Below are 22,035 nucleotides of genomic sequence, written 5' to 3'. Positions count from 1 at the left end.
GGTCAAGGGTATAGGAGTAGCTGCACTCCCCTGCTAGAACCTCCAAACAAGCTCTCAAAGAGTTCATTCAGTCTTATTTGTTCTACCTACACTAAGGTGGTTTTCCTTTTGCATTACTATTAGTTTTCTTTCCAGGTGTTTGATTTGGTTATGGCTTTCCCTCCTATGGTCTATCACGTGCTCATCTCTCATGTTCAAAGAAGAACAAAGCGATAGCTACTGAAAGTTAAAATCTTTTTTTCTTATTGAAGTAAAATTGGCATATAATTAGTATATAAGTTTCAGGTGTACAACATTATAATTTGATATTTGTATGTACTACAACGTGATCACTGCCATATGCCTCGTTATCTCCCATCACCATACAATTGGGCCCCTTTACTCATTTTGCCCACCCCCATTTCCCTTTCCCTCTGGTAATCACCAATCTATTCTCTGTATCTATGAGTTTGTTTTTGTTTTGCTTTGTCTGTTTTGTCGTTTAGATTCCACACAGAAGTGAAATCATATTGTATTTGTTTTTCTCCATCTGACTTATTTCACTTACGTCCATATTGTCACAAATGGCAAGATTTCACTGCCTGTTATGGCTGAGTAGTATCCACTGTATAAATACCACATCTTCTTTTTCCATTCAGTGGATAATCCATCAATGGATACTCAGGTTGTTTCCATATCTTGGCTATTATAAATAATGCTGCAATAGACATAGGTGTGCATATACCTTTTCAAATTTGTGTTTTCATTGTTCTTCAGATAAATACCCAGAAGTGGAATAGCTGGATCATATGGTAGTTCTATTTTTAATTTTTTGAAGAATATCCATACTGGTCTCCATAGTGGCTGCACCAGTTTACATTCCCACTAACAGTGCACAAGTGTTCCTTTTTCTCTACATCCTTGCCAACACTTGTTGTTCTTGTCTTTTTTGATGATGACCATTCTAACAGGTGTGAGGTGATATCTCATTGTGGTTTTGATCTGCATTTCCCTGACTAGTGATGTTGAGCATCTTTTCATGTACATATTGGTTATCCGTATGTCTTCTTTGGAAAATGTCTATTCAGATCTTCTGCCCATTATTTAATTGGGTTGTTTGGGGGTTTTTGTTGTTGTTGTTGTTGTTGTTAGGTCGCATGAGTTCTTTATATATGTTGGATATTAATCGCTTATTGGATATATCATTTGCAAATATCTTCTCCCATTCAGTAGGCTGCATTTTTGTTTTGTTGATGGTTTCCTTCACTGTGCAGAAGCTTTTTAATTTGATGTGGTCCCATTTGTTTATTTTTGCTTTTGCTTCTCTTGCCTTTGGAAGCAGATCCAAGAAGTATCACTAGGACCAACGTCAAGGAGTTTACCACCTATGTTTTCACCTAGGAGTTTTATGGCTTCAGGTTTTACATTCAAGTCTTTAATCCATTTTGAGGTAATTTTTGTGTATAGTATAAGAGAGTGGGCTAGTTTTATTCTGTTATGTGTGGTTGCCAGTTTTCCCAACACCATTTATTGAAGAGACTGTCCTTTTCCCTCTTGGCTTCTTTGTTATAAACTAATCATCTATATCTGTGTGGGCTTATAAAGATCAAGCATTATAAAACTGCAGTACAACAAACAGAAATTGTTGAACAATTCCACTTTCTCTCCATTTACACTCTAAGGCAGACACTAGCAAATCTTTTTTTAAACTAAAGCTTCTCTCTGGCGGAAACAATTTATTCCGTGGTGGAATACAGACTATAGGACAGCACTCATCAGCTCTCTCTTTCCCTTCTCTTGTTCTTAGCACCACACCTGTGTCCTAGCCCCATACCCCTCTAGGATGTGCCCAAGGTACCCTTGCAAAAGGGTACACTGGCCTCTTTGATTCTTGCCAGTCCAGGAGACATAATATATACTAGGGAAGAGGTTTTATATAGTATGACCACATCAAAGCCCAGATGTGACAACATGTGTGAGATCTCCTTGGGATATTCCCTGACCACCTATAACAAATTCCAAGTTCCTGAAGCAGCTCTCTGGAACGGGAACTGTTTGTATGGTATATAGCCTCTTATAAGGGTGACAGTGTTTAGGAGAACATTAATATTTTAAGAGGGCACCATGAAGACAGTTTGTCATGTTAGTTCAAGAGTATTTGTGTCCATGTTTAACATCCTTCTTGTTTTACCTATTCTTTTACTCTCACTTTTATTCTGTGAAGCCTTCTCCAAACCTTGGAAGACTTCTAAAAGCAGTAAGAACTCACCAGACTACCCTATAAGTCATGTCTTCACACATGGAGAGCTTAAAGCATAAACAGGATGATATCACTTCTCTGTTTCCTATCACACTTGTGATAAAATTCTAATTCCTTACCAAAATCTGTATAAAGTCTTGCACGAATGGGACCCTGCCTATCTTTCTGGTTTCATTGCATGGCTCCTCCCTTTCGCTCACGTGCTATTCCAGTTACATTGCCTTCTTTTAGTAACTTGAAAATGCTAAGCCATTTCCCACCTCAGGGCCTTTGCACATATGTTCTCTTTGTTGGAATGCAATTATCCCAGCTCTGCTGAGCTGTGTTCTTCAGGTGTGAATTTAAACATCATGTCTTCAGAGGGGCCTTCCCAGCCCACCATATTTAAAGTAAGTTCTTCACACTCTTTCCCTCTTAATTTTTATCTTGGCACCTTGCTTGCTTTTTATGTACTATTGTATTAGTTCACTTGTTTATTTTCTCTTTCCTTTTCTAGAATATAAGCTTCATGAGAGCAGAGACTTGTCTGTCCTGTTTGCTTCTGTATCTCCAGCACCTGGGACAGGGCTCAACATAAACCAGATGCCCAATGTGTGTTGGACAGTAGTTTTTATGGCCTTCCATTGTAGACTTCCCTCCCCCGCAACATATCTCTTATACAGGGAGCTTCTTATTTGCCATTTGTCTTCCAAAAGGGAGTTTACAGAGTGCTTTTAAAAATTAGAATGTAGTTTTTACAGAAGCAACATTTCAAAAACTTGTTTCCAATGGCAGTCTTTAGAATCCTGTGTTGTAGCACCTAAAGTGGTAAGACTTTAAACATGAAGTAAATAAATAGCATCTGGCACTGTTGCTTGTATACATGATTTTAGTTATATACACTCCTCCATCCCCCACCCCAGATCTGCAGTGGGCTGAAGGAGATACAGCGAGGCAAACCCCAAATTTGACAATACACATGCAGTAGTATAAACAAGATATGGCAAGCGTGACCAGGGATGAGACAGAGAGAGGAGAGAGAAGAGTAAGTGGTACCTGTAGGGCCTAAAGCAGGGGAATTACCTTCCATTTCTTGGTAATGTTGGTGTCTTGTGGCTTCCAGTCTTTGCTAATCTTGTTTCCATAATGTCCCAAGGATATATGTCCCTCTTCCGGTTTTGGGGTCATTTCCAAAGCTTATTGGTCCTGGAGGCTGGGGCCCCAGAATGAAGGTGGAAGCAGATGGGTTAGGGCATGTCCCAACAGAAGAGGCTTTTTTCACCGGTTTTCTAGTCTACCTGAGAAAGGGGCGGTAGGCTGGCCCTGGGATGGAATGAGAGAAGGGTAAACAGCAGCCAAATCAGGCAAGCTGCCCCCTGCTTTCCCAGGAGAGACTCACAGCTCCCCAGTCAAGGCTCCTTCACAGCCAGGCCAGCTTCTCCCAGGTAGAGGCCTCAGGGAGAACCTCCCTGCTCCAAGGCATCCTTGGAAGTACATAAGTGGGGCCAACAGGAAGGAGTCTCACCTCCCGCTCAGCCACCCGGAGAAACCCTGGAATGAAGCCTCCCCGGCCCCCGCAAACAGACAGAAACCTGGTTCTTGTCTCTCTTCTACACAGTCCCGTGCCTGTCAGCTGAGCTGCTTCTACCCTGAGATCCCATGCTTTTCAGACCTACCATATGCACCGGCAGTGGCCTTTCTGCCCTTTCCCCACCCACCCCCCACACCTGTTGCCTGACAGGGACTGATTGTACCATTTTTCTCCTGATACAGCCCTTCCAGATTCATTCTGTTGGGGGAAGGAGACTCCTTGGGCTTTGGTGCGAATGTCTTCATTGTCTTTTCTTAGGGCCCTCCTTGTTTGCCTTCCACTGTTGCCAGAGGAAAGCTGCCCGTGTGGGATAGTCGAGGACTCAAGGAGGGCCAGGCTGGCAGACCGCTCCCTCACCTAATCACCTCGTGCCCTCATCCTCCTCCCTCCTCCTCTCACTGCGGAGCCTGGAGCTCGATAGCCACTGGCTGCCCAGGGTGTGCAATGGAGGGAGCAGGGTGACTTAGAACAAGCCTCACTCACCCCAGGGTTCCCACGTTCCCTCCTGGTGTGAGCTGTCACAGCAGAAGGACCTTGTGATACTGGGAGTTAGTCTGTTTCCCGGCTCATTTGCATGCCTTGATGGGGGAAGTGCATTTCTTTTAAACTATAGAAAGAAAAAAAAAATCTCACATGGGCCACCAATAAATCCAGATAGCCTGAGAAGCAGTTTGCCTGGGATTGACGGCCTCACCACATTAAACATGACAGCTATGCTGAGTGATGGCCAGCTCACCCCCAAAGAATCCCAGGAATGGGCCCTGGAAATACCAATGTCCCTTTCAGGAGTTGGGAATCTTGTTGTGCTCTCTCTGACTGTGTTAAATTAGGAACCAGTCTAATAAATGGTTAAACGAGTTTGCCAGAACATATTCAAGTGTAAGGCAACAGTTTCCAAATTCCCTGCAGAGACTGGACACAAAGGAACATTGGCAGCCAAGGCTGTTATTAAGAAGGTCACAAGATGCCATCTGTTCCCTGTGCACTTTACTGTTCAAGCATAACATCAGCTAGGAGGTGTCTGCAATAGATTTTGCCTGTGAACGTAAAAGTCAGCACTACAGCAGGCACCACAGTGATTTTAGTGTGAACGAACCATGTTGTCTGCGTGTGGTTATGGCTCAAATGTACTTTGGGATGATACTCGCTGGTTTTCCAAATCTTTTTCTGCCTGGTTTTAGCCATCTATAAAATACGATCATAGCACTCTTTCTTTACCTATAATTGTGAAAGTAAGGTAGATAAAGAATGCCTTATCCTTTTATTTACAACTTCATTTTTTTTTTTATCTCTAAAGAAGTTGAAGGGATAGCACAATCAATATTCACTTACTCTTTCCCAGATGCATCAGTTGTTAAGGTTTTGCCACATTTGTTAACATGTAGCTTTATCTCTGTCTCTTTATACTGATACTTATATACACTTCTTTGCTGAACTTTTGGGAGTACATTACAGATATCATAACAGTATATCCTTAAATACTTCAGCACTTACCTAAGAGTAAGAATGTTCTCTTACATAACCATCATACTATTATCACAGTCAAGAAACTTAATATTGATAGAATAATTTTTACCTAATAAACAAACAAACCATGACATGCCTTATTCTTAAAAATCTGTCAGGAAAAGACCTGCTCTGTCATCTATTCCAATGGTTAGCAACTCTCTCTTCAAGACACTTCATATTTTTGAGGCACTTTGAAAAATCTCATGAAAGCTCTGGGCCCTATCTTCAGAAAAACATCCATAAAGACAGTTCTGCCAGCCAACAGTGCATATATCTTGGATCCCTCTATGGTGTCCATGGACTCTAGGTTAAGTGTTGTTCATCTTTGATCTAAATACTCCTCTTTTGTGTACATACAATTTAAGACCATAGTTCTCAGAAAAAGTTAAAAAGTTTGTCTTCACCTTCCAACATTGTTTTGCGTTCAGGAGTCTTCATTTCAAGAAACTCAGAGTTTCAAGAAATTCAGAGATGGGTAGGTAGGAGATCATCTTATCTCAGTCTAGGAAAAGGAAACTCAATCAGAAATACGGCTGAGAGTTATATTATGACAGACACACAGTAGGTGGACTAAATGATTAGAAGACCTAAAAGAATACTTCCAAACTTGAGCATCTCTGATCCTGAAAACAGTGATGCTCACAATCCTACACTTGCTTTCTTGACAACATGCTGTTAGAAACCAAATACCTGGAGCATTCCATTAGTATCGACACAGTATTTAAGGACCTAATATGTAAAGGTGGAATTTGTTGGATATTACTAACATTGTTAGTTTCATCAACAAAATTGCTCAATTTGGTTACAGTCCTAGGACTGGGAAAGGGAAGCAGGGAGGTGGATACACACTCAGGGTGATATTAAATGTCCTTAATTAAAAGGCTGGTTAAAACTACCACTGTCAAGTTGCACTGTGGGCTCCATTTTGTCAACTGTGAACACAAAGAAAAAAATCACTAGCTAACCATACGCCAACATATGTGGGCTTGCTGGTGCTCCTCTCCATAGACAGACTAAAGAAAATAATAGACATTTCTAGCTCAGAAGAATGACCAAGTTTGGGTAAAAGATGGACATATATGTGTAAATCCCTCACACACGGCCTAGCACAAATTCTAATGACTATTTTTTCCCATAATCCACCAAATGCCTCAAAAATACTTTCCGTAAAACTTTAATATTATAGAATCATATCATTTACTAATTACTGATTATCTCATATAATTCTTGAAAGGAAGGGTGACATAAAACTAGTTAAAGCCTCTGGCAGGCCTGTGGGATTTATAAAAATCTTTTAGAGTTTTGAAAGGCTAAGGATTCACAGCCAATGGAGTAATCAGAACTATTTGTGCAGGATAAACTTCTTATCCACCTGCTTTTACTTTAGCTGTGAAAAAGTGAGCTTTTCTTGAATTTAACTAAGTAATTGTTGGACTCTGTATTTGACTTTAGCTTAAGAAATCTTGTTTTTAAAAGTTCATCAGCATAAAATTGCACAAATAACAATGAGCATTTGGCAAAAACTGTTCTTCTCCCTTGACGCATTCCTAATGAACAGACCCCATCATATTATACGAAGCAAGGCCCCATTTCTTCCTTTAAATCAATAGTATTTATTTATTTATTTAAAGAGGTTTATTTATTTATTTTTTAGAGAGAGAGAGAATGCAAGTGGGAGGAGCAGAGGGAGAGGGAGAGAGAATCTCAAGCAGACTCTGTGCTGAGCATGGAGCCTGATGTGGGGCATGACCCTGAGATCATGACCTGAACCAAAACCAAGAGTCAGATGCTTAACCAACTGTGCCACCCAGACGCCCTGATCTTTATTTTTAATCAAATTAAAATTTTTTCTCTTATTTTTTTAATCAAAATATACCAGAGAACTCAACATGATTAGTCATTAGGGAAATGTAAATTAAAACCAGTGAGATACCACTTCACACCCATGAGAATGGCTATATCCATAAAGACTGACAATAACAAATGTTGGAGAGGATGTAGAGAAACTAGAACCTTCATTCATTGCTAATGGGAAGGTAAAATAGTACAGCTACTTTGGAAAACACTTTGACAATTTTTTTAAAGTGAAATATAAATTTATCAAAGGATTTAACAATTCCACATATTGGTATATACCCAAGAGAAATGAAAACATATGTCGACACAAAGACTTGCACATGAATGTTCACTGCAGCATTATCCATAATAGCCCAAATGGGAAATAACCCTTATGTCTATCAACTGGTGAATGGACAACAAAATTTGGTATATTCATACAATGGAATACTGCTCATCAATAAGAAGGTACAAAATACCCAACAGCTGCAATGTGGATGAACCTAAAAACATTACGCTAAGTAAGAGAAGGCAGACATAAAAAACCATCTAGTATATGATTCCATTTATGTGCAATGTCCAATAAAGGCAAATCTATAGAAAAAGTAGGTTAGTGATTTTCTGGGCCTGAGGGAAGAAAAGGAGATTAGCCATAAATGGGCATTAGAAATCTTATTGGGATAATGAAAATGCTCTACTACTAGATTATGGTATTATGATGATGGTTGTATAACTCAATAAATATACTTGAAATCATTAACTATATACTTAAAGTGGGTCAATTTTATGATATGTAAGTTATATCTCAATAAAATTTTCTTCAATAAAATTGTTAAAAAATATACCAGAGCTTCTTCAGACCTTGAGAACAATTTATAACCTTAGAATTTCAGCATAGCCATGGTTCCCCCTGATTCTAAAAGTACAAGCTGTGTATTATAGAATGTTCCAGGAATAAAAATGTTTATCTCAACTTCTGGTTTCTGGTTCTGCTTATAAGGAGCTTAGAAGATGCCCCTCCATTCTAACAACAGGTAAAAAGCTGAACAGAATTAAAAATCAACAACTCTTCTTGGATTCATAAGAGAGGTGAGGTCCCAGGGCAAACTGCTGCTCCCAACATTGGAAAAATGGAGAAGTAAATACAGGTAGTTAGACTACATTCTGGGACACAAAACACACCTAAAATTTAAGAGAATAGCAATCAGAGAATATTTGCTCTCATACCACAATGGAATGAAATTAGAAATCAGTAACAGAAAGATTAGTGGAAAATCCCCAAATAAGTAAACAACGCACTTCTAAATAACGTGAGTCAAAGAAGAAATCTGGAGAAGCTAAAGAAATATTTTGAACTAAATGAAAATGAAAATACAACTTACCAATTTGTGGAATGTAATAAAAGCAGTGCTTAGAGGGAAATTTACAGCATTGATTGTATATATTAGAAAAGAAGAAAGATCTAAAATCAATCTAATTTCTACATTAGAAAACTAGAAAAAGAAGAGCAAATTAAATCCAAAGTAAGCAGAAGAAATCATAAGAATTAGAGCAGAAATCAACTTGAAAATAGGAAGTCAATAGAGAAAATTAAGGAAATCAGAAGCTGAGTCTTTGAAAAGATGAAGAATTTCTAAGAAAAAAAAGATATTAATTATTTATATCAGAAATGAAAGAGAGGACATCACTACAGACCCCATGGACAGCAAAAGAATAATAAAGAAATATTATGTATAACTTTATGCCCCCAAATTGGATAATCAAAATGATATCTTCCTTGAAGACACAAGCTGCCAAAACTCACACAAGAAAGAATAGCCTGAATAGGCTTATATCTATTAAAGAAATTAAATCAATAATTAATAACCTTCCCAAACAGATAGCACCAAGCCCAGATGGGTTTGCTGGTGAATTTTACCAAACATTGAAGGGAGAAATTATACCAATTCTCCACAATCTCTTTCAGAGGACAGAAGGTGAGGAAATACTTCCTAACTCATTCTATGAAGGCAGCATTACTGTAATACCAAAGCCAGGCAAACAGTACAAGAAAGGAAAACTACAGACATCTATATCTCATGAATATAATGCAAAAACTTCAACAAAATATTATCAAATAAATCCAACAATGTATAAAAATAATTCTACACCATGACCAAGTGGGATTATCCCAGGCTTGCAAGGTTGGTTCAACATTTAGAAATCAATTGATGTAATCGATCATATCAAGAGGCTAAAAAAAGAAAAAAATCTCATGATCATATCAATAGATGCAGAAAAAGCATTTAACAAAATCCGATACCCATTCATGATTTAAAAAAGTCTCAGAAACAAGAATAGAGGAGAACTTCCTCAACTTATAAAGAAAACCTATAAAAAACCTATAAGTAACATCATGGTTAATAATGAGAAACATAGGGCGCCTGGGTGGCTCAGTTGGTTAAGCGACTGCCTTCAGCTCAGGTCATGGTCCTGGAGTCCTGGGATCGAGTCCCGCATCGGGCTCCCTGCTCAGCAGGGAGTCTGCTTCTCCCTCTGACCCTCCCCCCTCATGTGCTCTCTCTATCTCATTCTCTCTCTCAAATAAATAAATAAAATCTTAAAATAATAATAATAATAATAATGAGAAACATAAAGCTTTCCCACTAAGATCAGATAAAGGGTTCTCCTCTCACCACTTCTTTCAAAAGCATACTGAAAGTACTAGCTAATGCAGTAAGACAAGAAAAGAAAAAGTTTTAGAGATTGGAAAGGAAGAAATGAAACTGTCTTTGTTTACATATGACATATTGTCTATGAAGAAAATCCAAAAGAATTGATTAAAAAAAAACAAAACACCTCTCCTAGAACTAATTAATGATTATAGTAAGGTTGCAAGATACAAGATTAATATAGAAAAGTTTCCTATATACCAGCAATAGACAAGTGAAATTTAAAATTAAATTCAGTGCAATCACTTAATCCCCACAAGTTATTTTGTAGATATCGACAAAGTGATTCTAAAATTTGTATGGGGAGGCAAAAGAGCCAGAGTGGCCAATACAATATTGGAGCACAAAGAGGGGGGGAAAAATGGTGGAGGAGTAGGGGACCCTATTTCAACTGGTTCCCAGAACTGAGCTGAGTATCTACCAGACCACTCTGAGCACCCACGAAACCAGCCTGAGATGTAAGAAGATCTGGATCTCTACAAACAGAATATTGCAGGCGATTGGTTTTGAGGTACAAAGCAGGGAACCGTGATTCCACGGGCAGATATCGGAAGATAAACGGCAGTGGGAGGCTGCCTGGCCATGGGGATCCTGCACCGCCGGTGAGCGCGCGCTGGGGACAGGGCACAGACTCGCAGACCGGTAGCGGCGGGGAAAGGACTTTAGGGCAGCCACTGGGACGGAAACCCGGAGCAGCGGGGTCGTGCCTGTGAACTGCAGCCCCCGGGGCAGCAACCCAGAGCGGCGGGGTCATGTGGGTGAACCGGGAGAGGCTGGCGGTTTTAGAAGCACAAAGGGCAGAGACGTGCCCCGACCTGGAGGCAGGACTGGGAGCACTGCGGAGGGGCGCACAACCCAGGCCGCTGCAGTTTATAGCAGCACGGACAGAAACGACAAACGACACAGTGTGGCCTGGAGAGCTCACTGAAGAACAGACTGTGATCTCTCCGCTCTGAGGCAGAGGGTTGGAAACGGTCTCTTCTGCTCTGACTCGTGAAAGAGATGCGGAAAGCCGCCAGGGAAAGGCGCCAGAGAACAAAAGCCCCAAAGACTGATTCCGGCTGAGCCCATCCCCTGCCACAGGGGCGCAGGGCAACTCCCCCCAAACAAGGTTGCCTGAGTAACAGCGCGGCAGGCCCCTCCCGCAGAAGACAGGCTGGGAAAACAAGAGGCCCAGCAACACTAAGGTCCAAGAAAACAGGTGCGTCTTGCTTGGGTTCTGGTCAATAATTTGGACTCTATACATTCCCTCAAACACCCATCAACAGAATGACTAGGAGGAGGAGCCCCCCAAACAGAAAAGACTCAGAGATTATGACTTATGCTGCAGATTTACAAATGGATGCAGATATAACCAAGATGTCGGAGATGGAATTCAGGCTAGCAATTGTGAAGACAATGGCTGGAATGGAGAAATCAATTAATGGCAACATAGAGTCTCTAAGGATAGAAATAAAAGGTGAATTGGCAGAACTTAAAAATGCTATCAATGAGATCCAATCCAATCTAGATAATCTAACAGCTAGGGTAACTGAGGCAGAAAAGCGAATACGCGACCTGGAAGACAATATAAGAGATAAAAAGGGAAAAGAGGAGGCCAGGGAAAAACAACTCCGAATCCATGAAAATAAAATCAGAGAAATAAGTGACACCATGAAGCGTTCCGATGTCAGAATAATTGGAATCCCAGAGGGAGTGGAGAGAGAGAGAGGACTAGAAAATGTATTTGAGCAAATCGTAGCTGAGAACTTCCCTAATCTGGGGAATGAAACAAACATTTGAGTCCTAGAGGCAGAGAGGATCCCTCCTAAGATCAAGGAAAACAGGCCAACGCCCTGGCATGTAATAGTAAAACTTGCAAATCTTAGAACCAAGGAAACGATCTTAAGGGCAGTTAGGGGGAAGAGATTCCTTATGTACAGAGGGAGGAACATCAGAATAATGTCAGACCTATCCACAGAGACCTGGCAAGCCAGAAAAGCCTGGCAAGACATATTCAGGGTACTAAATGAGAAGAACATGCAGCCAAGAATACTTTATCCCGCAAGCCTTTCATTTAGAATGGATGGAGAGATGCAGAGCTTCCACGACTGGCAGAAGTTGAAAGAATATGTGACCACTAAGCCGGCCCGGCAAGAAATATTAAGGGGGGTTCTATAAAAGGAGAAAGACCCCAAGAGTGATCTACAACAGAAATTTACAGGGACAATCTATAAAAACAACATCTTCACAGGCAACATGATGACAATTAATTCATATCTTTCAATAATCACTCTCAACGTGAATGGCCTAAATGCTCCCATAAAACGGCACAGGGTTGCAGATTGGATAAAAAGACAGGACCCATCCATATGCTGTCTACAAGAGACTCATTTTGAACCTAAAGATACATCCAGACTGAAAGTGAAGGGATGAAGATCCATCTTCCATGCCAGCGGAGCTCAAAAGAAAGCTGGGGTAGCAATTCTTATATCAGACAAATTAGATTTTAAACTAAAGTCTGTAATATACAGAGACACAGAAGGACACTATATCATTCTTAAAGGGTCTATCCAATAAGAAGATCTAACAATTGTAAATATCTATGCCCCCAACATGGGAGCAGCCATCTACATAAGCCAACTTTAACCAAAATAAAGAGTCATATTGAGGGGCGCCTGGGTGGCTCAGTCGTTAAGTGTCTGTCTTCGGCTCAGGTCATGATCCCAGGGTCCTGGGATCGAGCCCCGCATTGGGCTCCCTGCTCAGCGGGAGGCCTGCTTCTCCCTCTCCCACTCCCCCTGCTTGTGTTCCCTCTCTCACTGTGTCTCTCTCTAATAAATAAATAAAATCTTAAAAAAAAAAGAGTCATATTGATAACAATACATTAATTGTAGGAGACCTCAATACTCCACTCTCAGCAATGGACAGATCATCTAAGCAGAAAATCAACAAGGAAACAAGAGCTTTGAATGGTACATTGGACCAGATGGATGTCATAGATATTTACAGAACATTCCACCCTAAAACAACAGAATACTCATTCTTCTCGAGCGTGCATGGAACTTTCTCCAGAATAGACCATATACTGGGTCACAAATCAGGTCTCAACTGATACCAAAAGACTGAGATTATTCCCTGCATATTCTCAGACCACATGCTCTAAAACTGGAACAAGAAAAAATTTGGCAGAAATTCAAACACTTGGAAACTAAAGACCACTCTGCTCAAGAATGTTTGGGTCAACCAGGAAATCAAAGAAGAACTTAAACAATTCATGGAAATCAATGAGAATGAAAACACATCGGTCCAAAACCTATGCGATACTGCAAAGGCGGTCCTAAGGGGGAAATACATAGCCATCCAAGCCTCACTCAAAAAAATAGAAAAATCCCCAATTCACCAACTAACTCTACACCTTAAAGAACTAGAGAAAAAGCAACAAACGATGCCCAAGCCACGCATTAGAAGAGAAATAATTAAAATTAGAGCAGAAATCAATGAATTAGAAACCAGAAACACAGGAGATCAGATCAACGAAACTAGAAGTTGGTTCTTTGAAAGAATTAATAAGATCGATAAACCACTGGCCAGACTTATCCAAAAGAAAAGAGAAAGGACCCAAATTAATAAAATTATGAATGAGAAAGGAGAGATCACGACTAACACCAAGGAAATAGAAACAATTATTATAAATTATTATCAACAACTCTATGCCGATAAACTGAGCAATCTGGATGAAATGGAGGCCTTCCTGGAAACCTATAAGCTGCAAAGACTGAAACAGAAAGAAATTGACAACCTGAATAGCCCAATGACCAGTAACGAGATTGAAGCAGTGATCAAAAACCTCCCAAAAAACAAGAGTCCAGGGCCTGATGGATTCCCTGGGGAATTCTACCAAACATTCAAAGAAGAAATAATACCTATTCTACTGAAGCTGTTTCAAAAAATAGAAACAGAAGGAAAACTTCCAAACTCATTCTGTGAGGCCAGCATTACCTTAATCCCCAAACCAGGCAAAGATCCCATCAAAAAGTAGAATTTCAGACAAATATCCCTGATGAATATGGATTCCAAAATCCTCAACAAAATCCTAGCTAATAGGATCCAACAATACATTAAAAGGATCATCCACCACGACCAAGTGGGATTTATCCCCGGGATGCAAGGGTGGTTCAACATTCGCAAATCAATCAATGTGATAGAACACATTAATAAGAGGAGGGAGAAGAACCATATGGTCCTCTCAATTGATGCAGAAAAAGCATTTGACAAAATACAACATCCTTTCCTGATTAAAACTCTCCAGAGTATAGGAATAGAAGGAACATTCCTCAAGTTCATAAAATCCATCTATGAAAAACCCACAGCGAATATCATCCTAAATGGGGAAAAGCTGAGAGCCTTTCCCTTAAGATCAGGAACACGTCAAGGATGCCCACTCTCACCACTGTTGTTCAACATAGTACTAGAAGTCCTAGCAACAGCAATCAGACAACAAAAAGAAATAAAAGGTATTCGAATTGGCAAAGAAGAAGTCAAACTCTTTTCGCAGACGACATGATACTTTATGTGGAAAACCCAAAGACTCCACCCCCAAATTACTAGAACTCATCCAGCAATTCAGTAATGTGGCAGGATACAAAATCAATGCACAGAAATCAGTTACTTTCTTATACACTAACAACGCAACTGTAGAAAGAGAAATTTGAGAAATGATTCCATTTACAATAGCACCAAAAACCCCAAGATACCTCAGAATAAACCTAACCAAAGAGGTAAAGGATCTATACTCTAGGAACTACAGAACACTCATGAAAGAAATTGAAGAAGACACAAAAAGAAGGAAAAATATTCCATACTCATGGATTGGAAGAATAAACATTGTTAAAATGTCTATGCTACCCAGAGCAATCTATACCTTCAATGCCATCCCGATCAAAATTCCAATGACATTTTTCAAAGTGCTGGAACAAACAATCCTAAAATTTGTATGGAATCAGAAAAGACCCCGAATCGCCAAGGAAATGTTGAAAAAGAAAAACAAAGCTGGGGGCATCACGTTGCCCGATTTCAAGCTATATTACAAAGCTGTGATCACCAAGACAGCATGGTACTGGCACAAAAACAGACATATAGATCAATGGAACAGAACAGAGAACCCAGATATGGACCCTCAACTCTATGGTCAAATAATCTTTGACAAAGCAGGAAAAAATATGCAGTGGAAAAAAGACAGTCTCTTCAATAAATGGTGCTGGGAAAATTGGACAGCCATGTGCAGAAGAATGAAACTCGTCCATTCTCTAACACCATTCACAAAGATAAACTCAAAGTGGATAAAAGACCTCAATGTGAGACAGGAATCTATCAAAATCCTAGAGGGGGGCGCCTGGGTGGCTCAGTCGTTAAGAGGCTGCCTTCAGCTCAGGTCATGATCCCAGGGTTCTGGGATCGAGCCCCGTGTTGGCTTCCCTGCTTGGTGCGAAGCCTGCTTCTCCCTCTCCCGCTCCCCCTGCTTGTGTTCCCTCTCTTGCTGTGTCTCGCTCTGTCAAATAAATAAAATAAAATCTTTAAAAAAAAAAATCCTAGAGGAGAACATAGGCAGTAGCCTCTTTGACATCGCCCACAGCAACTTATTTCAAGATACATCTCCAAAAGCTAGTGAAACAAAAGCAAAAATGAACTTTGGGGACTTCATCAAGATAAAAAGCTTCTGCACAGCAAAGGAAGTAGTCAACAAAACAAAGAGGCAACCCACAGAATGGGAGAAGATATTTGCAAATGACACTACAGATAAAGGGCTGGTATCCAAGATCTATAAAGAACTTCTCAAACTCAACACCCAAAAAACAAATAATCAAGTCAAAATTGGGCAGAAGATATGAAAAGACACTTCTCTGAGGAAGACATACAAATGGCTAACAGACACATGAAAAAATGTTCATCATCACTAGCCATCAGGGAAATCCAAATGAAAACCACACTGAGATACCACCTTACACCAGTTAGAATGGCAAAAATGGACAGGGAAAGAAACAACAAATGTTGGAGAGGTTGTGGAGAAAGGGGAACCCTCTTACACTATTGGTGGGAATGCAAGTTGGTACAGCCACTTTGGAAAACAGTGTGGAGGTTCCTCAAAAATTTAAAAATAGAGCTAACCTATGACCCAGAAATTGCACTTCTGGGTATTTACCCCAAAGACAGAGATGTAGTGAAAAGAAGGGCCATATGCACCCCAATGTTCATAGCAGAAATGTCCACAATAGCCAAACTGTGGAAAGAGCTGAGATGCCCTTCAACAGATGAATGGATAAAGAAGATGTGGTCCATATATACAATGGAATATTACTCAGCCATCAGAAAAGATGAATACCCAACTTTTATATCAACATGGATGGGACTGGAGGAGATTATGCTAAGTGAAATAAGTCAAGCAGAGAAAGTCAATTATCATATGGTTTCACTTATTTGTGGAACATAAGGAATAGCAAGGAGGACATTAGGAGAAGGAAGGGAAAAATGGGGGGGGGGATTGGAGGGAGAGATGAACCATGAGAGACTATGGACTCTGAGAAACAAACAGGGTTTTAGAGGGGAGGGGGGAGGGGGGATTGGTTGGCCCAGTGATGGGTATTAAGGAGGGCACGTACTGCATGGAGCACTGGGTGTTATACGAAAACAATGGATCGTGGATCACCACATCAAAAACCAATGATGTATTGTATGGTGACTAATATAACATAATAAAATTTAAAAAAAAAAAACAATATTGGAGAACAAGAACAAAGTTGAAGGACTGACACTACCCAACTTCAATACTTACAAAAAGCTACAGTAATTAAGACAATGTGGTATTGGTGAAAGAATAGACATCTAGATCAATGGAACAGAATAGAGAGCCCAGAAACAGACCCGCATAAATATAGGCAATGTATCTTTGACAGAGGAACAAAGGCAAAACAATGGAGAAAAGGGTCTTTTCAACAAATTTTGTTGGAACAACTGGTATCCACACGCCAAAAAAAAAAAATCTAAACATAGACCTTACACCCTTCACAAAAATTAGCTCAAGATGGATCATGGACCTAAATGTAAATGCAAAAGTGTAAAACTCCTAGAATATAACATAGGAAAAACCTAGATGACCTTGGCTCTATGGCAATGACCTTTTAGATAGAACACCAAAGGCATGATCCATGAAAGAAATAATAGATAAGCTGGACTTTATTAAAATTAAAAACTTCTGCTCTGCAAAAGATAATGTCAAGAGAGTGAGAAGCCACAGATCGGGAGAAAATATTTGCAAAAGACACTTTTGATAAGGAACCGTTATTCTAAATATACAAAGAAGTCTTAAAACTCAACAACAAGAAACAAAAAACTGACTAAAAAATGAGCCCAAGACTTTAACAAACACCTCACTAAGGAAGATATATATAGCAAATAATTAGGGCACCTGGGTGGCTCAGTTGGTTAAGCATCCAACTCATGATTTTAGCTGAGGTCTTGATCTCAGGGTCGTTAAGTTCAAGCCCCACACTGGGCTCTGTGCTGGGCATGGAGCCTCCTTAAAAAAATGTGTATATATATATATATATACATATGTATGTGTATATATATGTAGACATTCTTTAGTAGGTGAATGGATAAATGAACTGTGGTACATCCAGACAATGCAAGATTTATTCAGCACCAAAAAAAATGAGCTATCAAGCTATGGAAGGACATGGAGGAATCTGAAGTGTATATTACTAAGTGAAAGAAGCCAATCTGAAAAAGCTACATACTATATGATTCCAACTACCTGACATTCTGGAAAAGGCAAAACCACGGATGCAGTAAAAAGATCAGAGGTTGCCAGGGGCTGGGAAAGAAGAGGGATGAATAGGCAGAGCACAAAGGATTTTTAGGGCAGTGAAAATACTCTGTATGATATTATAATGATGGACACATGTCATTATACATTTGTCCAAACGTATGGATTGTACAACACCAGGAGTATACTGTAATGGGAACGGTGATTGTGATGTGTCAGTGTAGGTTTCTCAGTTGTAACAAATGTCCCACTCTGGTGGGGGAATGTTGATAATGGGAGGCTATGCCTGTGTGGGGGCAGGAGCATATAGGAACTCTATGTATCTTTCAATGGTCCTGTGAACCTAAAACTGCTCTAAAAAAATAAAATCTTTAAAAAAAAAAAAGCAGCATTTGAAAGGTTAACTATTTTTAGATGGGAAAGGGGACATAGGTAATTATTTTTAGCTGGATTAAAACTCAAGAAAATTAACAAAGACTGAAACACAGCCTCTACTTTAGGCTTCAGAAAAACCTCATTGAGAAAGCCAAAGGACATGTAAAACTGAATTATTTTGATAACATTTTAAAATTATAGACATATAATTTCAATGTCCCCTTAGCTGTTATCAGTATTGTTTTCTTTTTAAAATAAAATTGAAATGTGTACCGTAAAAAAAGTCACCTCCATCCTCAAAAGCTCCAAAGTATTTACCATGAGTTAACTTTTAGTCACAGTTTCATTTTACCTGACTCTTATTTTTCTGTTGGTCAAATTCTAAAAGGGAATAAGGCATGTGTGTACAATTTATTTGTATGGTATAATTGGGAGTGTAAGAGATTTTATTCTAACACTGGGTTTAATCCTGGTTTTCCTTCTTTGCATGCATGCAGGACTATTTCCTCAAATAAGCAGTTCTTTTAAAAATTCACCTGATGTCAAGCACAGTGTGGTAAGTCCACTATTGCTCAGCCATCATTTCCATGGAGAGCTTAAATCATTGTACCTGCGTATTTCATAAAAAACAAACTAGAGGGGGTTGGAGTTATTGTTTAAAATTATTTATTCATCAAACACTTATTTATGAGTGCTTATTTAGTGTGTGCATAGCTTTCTTTTAGGTGATGGGGATACAAAGATAAACAACCAAGATTATAAATTGTTAACTGATGATGTTGTATCTTCTTCAGAGTCACCAACTTCTCTTTCCCATGTAAGACAGTAACTGTATATATTATATTGACAGTTTAAAAACAAAAACAGCTTTTCTCAGATTTTAAACTTTCAAATAATACAGAGGAATAGAAACAAAGGTAAAAATTATCTGAAATCCTTTCCCTCCCCCCAGGGATAATCACCACGAACATTTTAGTGAACCTCCTTAGAAATGTCTCTCCATAGTTATGCATACATAAAGATGCACACACGGACACAGAATGCATTGATGGGATCTACTGTCCTCTGATCTGCTTTAATCACTGAATATTTTCATGGACATATTCTTTCAGTGTTAGCAATAATACTTATCATTTTAATGGATATGTAAGATTCCATTGACTGGATATATCACAATTTAAAAATATCCCATATTGCCAGGCATTTATGTTTTTCAAATTGGCAACTATTATAAACAATGCAGTGATGAATAAATTTAAATATAAATTTTTGCAATTGCACAATTATCTCCTCAGGGTACTTTCTCAGAAGTCGACTTCTTGGATCAGGATTTATGCTTATTTGAAATTTTGATATATGGCCAAATTGCCTTCTAGAAAACTGGCCTCATGCACCAGCAGTCCTCAACAGTGCCTGTTTTCCCATATTTTCTCTAACACTGGCTTTAAAAAGTAATTTTGTTATTTCCCAATTGAATAGATGAAGATATTTTAATTTCCTTTTAATTTTAATTTCATTGATTATCAGTGAGTTTGATGAGCATCTTCTGTTTATTCGTTATTCACAGAGGTAGTTATGCTTTCTAAAGTCCCTACTAACACTGAATTATTGGACCATTGCTCCTAGGAGAAATATAGGGCCAGGTTCCTGTGAGCCTCTGGTCACAACATTTTCATCAACTATAAATTTGTGTTTATGTGTGTTTCTGTTTGAAGATACCTTATTTCATAAGTATAGTTGAGTCATTAACGTTGTACTTACAGCCAGCAGCACTCTAACTCATGCCTAAATGAAGTTTACCTAACAAGTGTATTTTCCCAGTAAGGCACATCAAAGTCTTCTTGCACTTAGGGGCGTCACACAGCATGTCAGCACTACACTGGGGGCCATTTTAAACAGTGAAATCACTAACAAAACACATAAAAATGCAGAAAATGTGGCACTAAATAGGCCCCCCCCAAAGGACACTTGTTTAAAGATGAGAGCTGAAATAAGAAGGCAAAGTGTCCTCTTGTTTGACCTCGACTGAGAATATGCATGTCAGGTGACTCAAATTGTTTTCTGCTCCCTGAATGTCCTTGAATGCCTCAAAAATGCTGCATATATTGATTTTGGTGTTACAAATAAATTTTATTGAGTAGGAAAACTGGAAAATCTGGAACCCATGAATAATGAAGATTGATTATATTCATTTTCTTTGCCCATATGTCTATTAGGGTGTTTAGCTTTACTGCATTGACTTGTGTATGCTATTTCCATATTAGGATAGTACTCTTTTGCCTATCCTATTTTATCAATATTTTCCCCAGTTTTGTCTATTTTACTGTTAGTGTCTGTTATTACAATGGCTTTTGACAGCCGTATCAAAAACTGCCTTTGAATGAAGAAGCACAACACGGGAAAAGGAATTTTATTAAATTTCTCTTGTTGTGAGGGTGGTTGGTATTTATTTTTATCTCTTTTTTATAGACACACCAAATTCTGTTTGGTGATTTTTCTCCAGCACCTCCAAATTACGGAAAATCATGTAAGTCCTGTCCCAAACTATCACTTTATATCATGTTCTGCCTTCATTTTAATTATGGTCTTCATCTGGTATTTTCCTCCCTTCAAGAGTCTGAGGCCATTTAAGGCCTTTTGCATTTCTGCTTCTTTTCCTCCTTTCATGCACCTGGTTACTTTGTTGTACCTCTCCTAAACAGTAAGGATGACAGGCTGCAGAAATAAAAGGAGGGAGAAATCCCAGAGAGACATTTGCCAGCAGCAGCTCTGAAAAAGAGCATATATGTGAGAAGGTCGTGGTGGTAGCAGAAGTTGGGTGGGGCTGGGGGTTAGTATGGATGTGAGTGTTTGGAGCTACTGATTAAAAGTGATTAAGGAATATTAGTGAATTTCATTTATTCATCTCATGGTAGATACTACCACAAGCATTTACACATTGCCTGTCTCTTTCTACTAGGTATGAGAATTAAAAAGCCAGTATCTAAGAATCTGACGAGCTACAATCAACTAAAGAAAGACTTTCTGAAGCATGTAAGAATCTTTTTGCTTGTCACCCAACAGGGAATCCCTGGGGTGGTGTCCGTAAGTGTGCACAGTGTGGTAGTGAGGATGGTGGTGTGTGTATGTGCAGAGCTGGTGTGAAGGTGATCCCAAATTTACAATCACGTGACAAACAGAAAAGTAGACTGCTCTGGTGAGCATTCTCTCTTAAAGCATCATGAACATGCCTGTATAGATCTCTCCAGTTGTTGTGGAAACAAGCCTCAAAGAGGCTTATGGGAATTGGAAATTTCTCTTGTACTCCCCAAATTTTCCTTAGCGATATCAGTGATTTGCTGGATTCTGCCTCTTGCAAAAAAGGTAATGAGTTCTCAGATTGTCCTTCCTTTCTGGGACCCACCCTGGGTGCCCACTGTCCTGGGCTCACTCTCCTCAGATGCTTGTTCTGCCATCCAATATCGACCATCTCTGTTCCCCTTCACATGGCCATCCAGAGCAGGGGCTTTGTCTTGCCTGATCAGACTTTCTCAAGATCCAGTAATTTTTTTAACAGGATGCTAAAATGGAATTCTATTTTTTTTTTAAGATTTTATTTATTTACTTGACAGAGAGAGAGAGAGCGAGAGCAGGAACACAAGCAGGGGGAGTGGGAGAGGGAGAAGCAGGCTTCCCATGGAGCAGGGAACCCCATGTGGGGCTCGATCCCAGGACTCTGGGATCATGACCTGAGCTGAAGGCAGACGCTTAATGGCTGAGCCACTCAGGTGCCCCTAAAATGGAATTCGTTCTATGTCTTAAGAGTTCTGCAGAGATTCCTAAAGAATGAGTTGAAAAAAGGAATACAAACTAGTTTCTGCAAGCACTCCACTGACTTCACCTCATTTAATATAAAAGTTACAATTATTCTTGCTTTCCTCTTACTTTTGTTTAAGATTTATCTTTAAATTGACTCAAAAAAAAAAAAAATCCCAGCCTCACCTTAAGTAAT

General features: G+C 39.3%; 1 protein-coding gene across 5 annotated transcripts in view; it reads left to right on the top strand.

Annotated features, from left to right (window-relative positions):
- The window catches only part of CUNH4orf51 (chromosome unknown C4orf51 homolog), a 40,641-nt gene that overhangs the window by 12,136 nt on the left and 6,470 nt on the right, over positions 1–22,035 (top strand). For all 5 annotated transcript variants that reach the window (XR_004682445.1, XM_035022963.1, XM_035022960.1 and 2 more), the window contains 3 exons: positions 18,542–18,600; positions 20,514–20,571; positions 21,004–21,077. Coding sequence is in view for 4 of the 5 variants with exons in the window: in XM_035022963.1 (XP_034878854.1) it covers positions 18,542–18,600; positions 20,514–20,571; positions 21,004–21,077 (191 nt within the window). In the remaining variant the exon portion in view is untranslated. The remainder of the gene's footprint in view (positions 1–18,541; positions 18,601–20,513; positions 20,572–21,003; positions 21,078–22,035) is intronic.

The sequence above is a fragment of the Mirounga leonina genome, unplaced genomic scaffold, assembly GCF_011800145.1.
Source record: "Mirounga leonina isolate KUSES-001 unplaced genomic scaffold, KU_Mleo_1.0 Mir_176, whole genome shotgun sequence".
NCBI classification, from domain to species: Eukaryota; Metazoa; Chordata; class Mammalia; order Carnivora; family Phocidae; genus Mirounga; species Mirounga leonina.
This window is presented reverse-complemented; position numbering and strand designations above follow the sequence as displayed.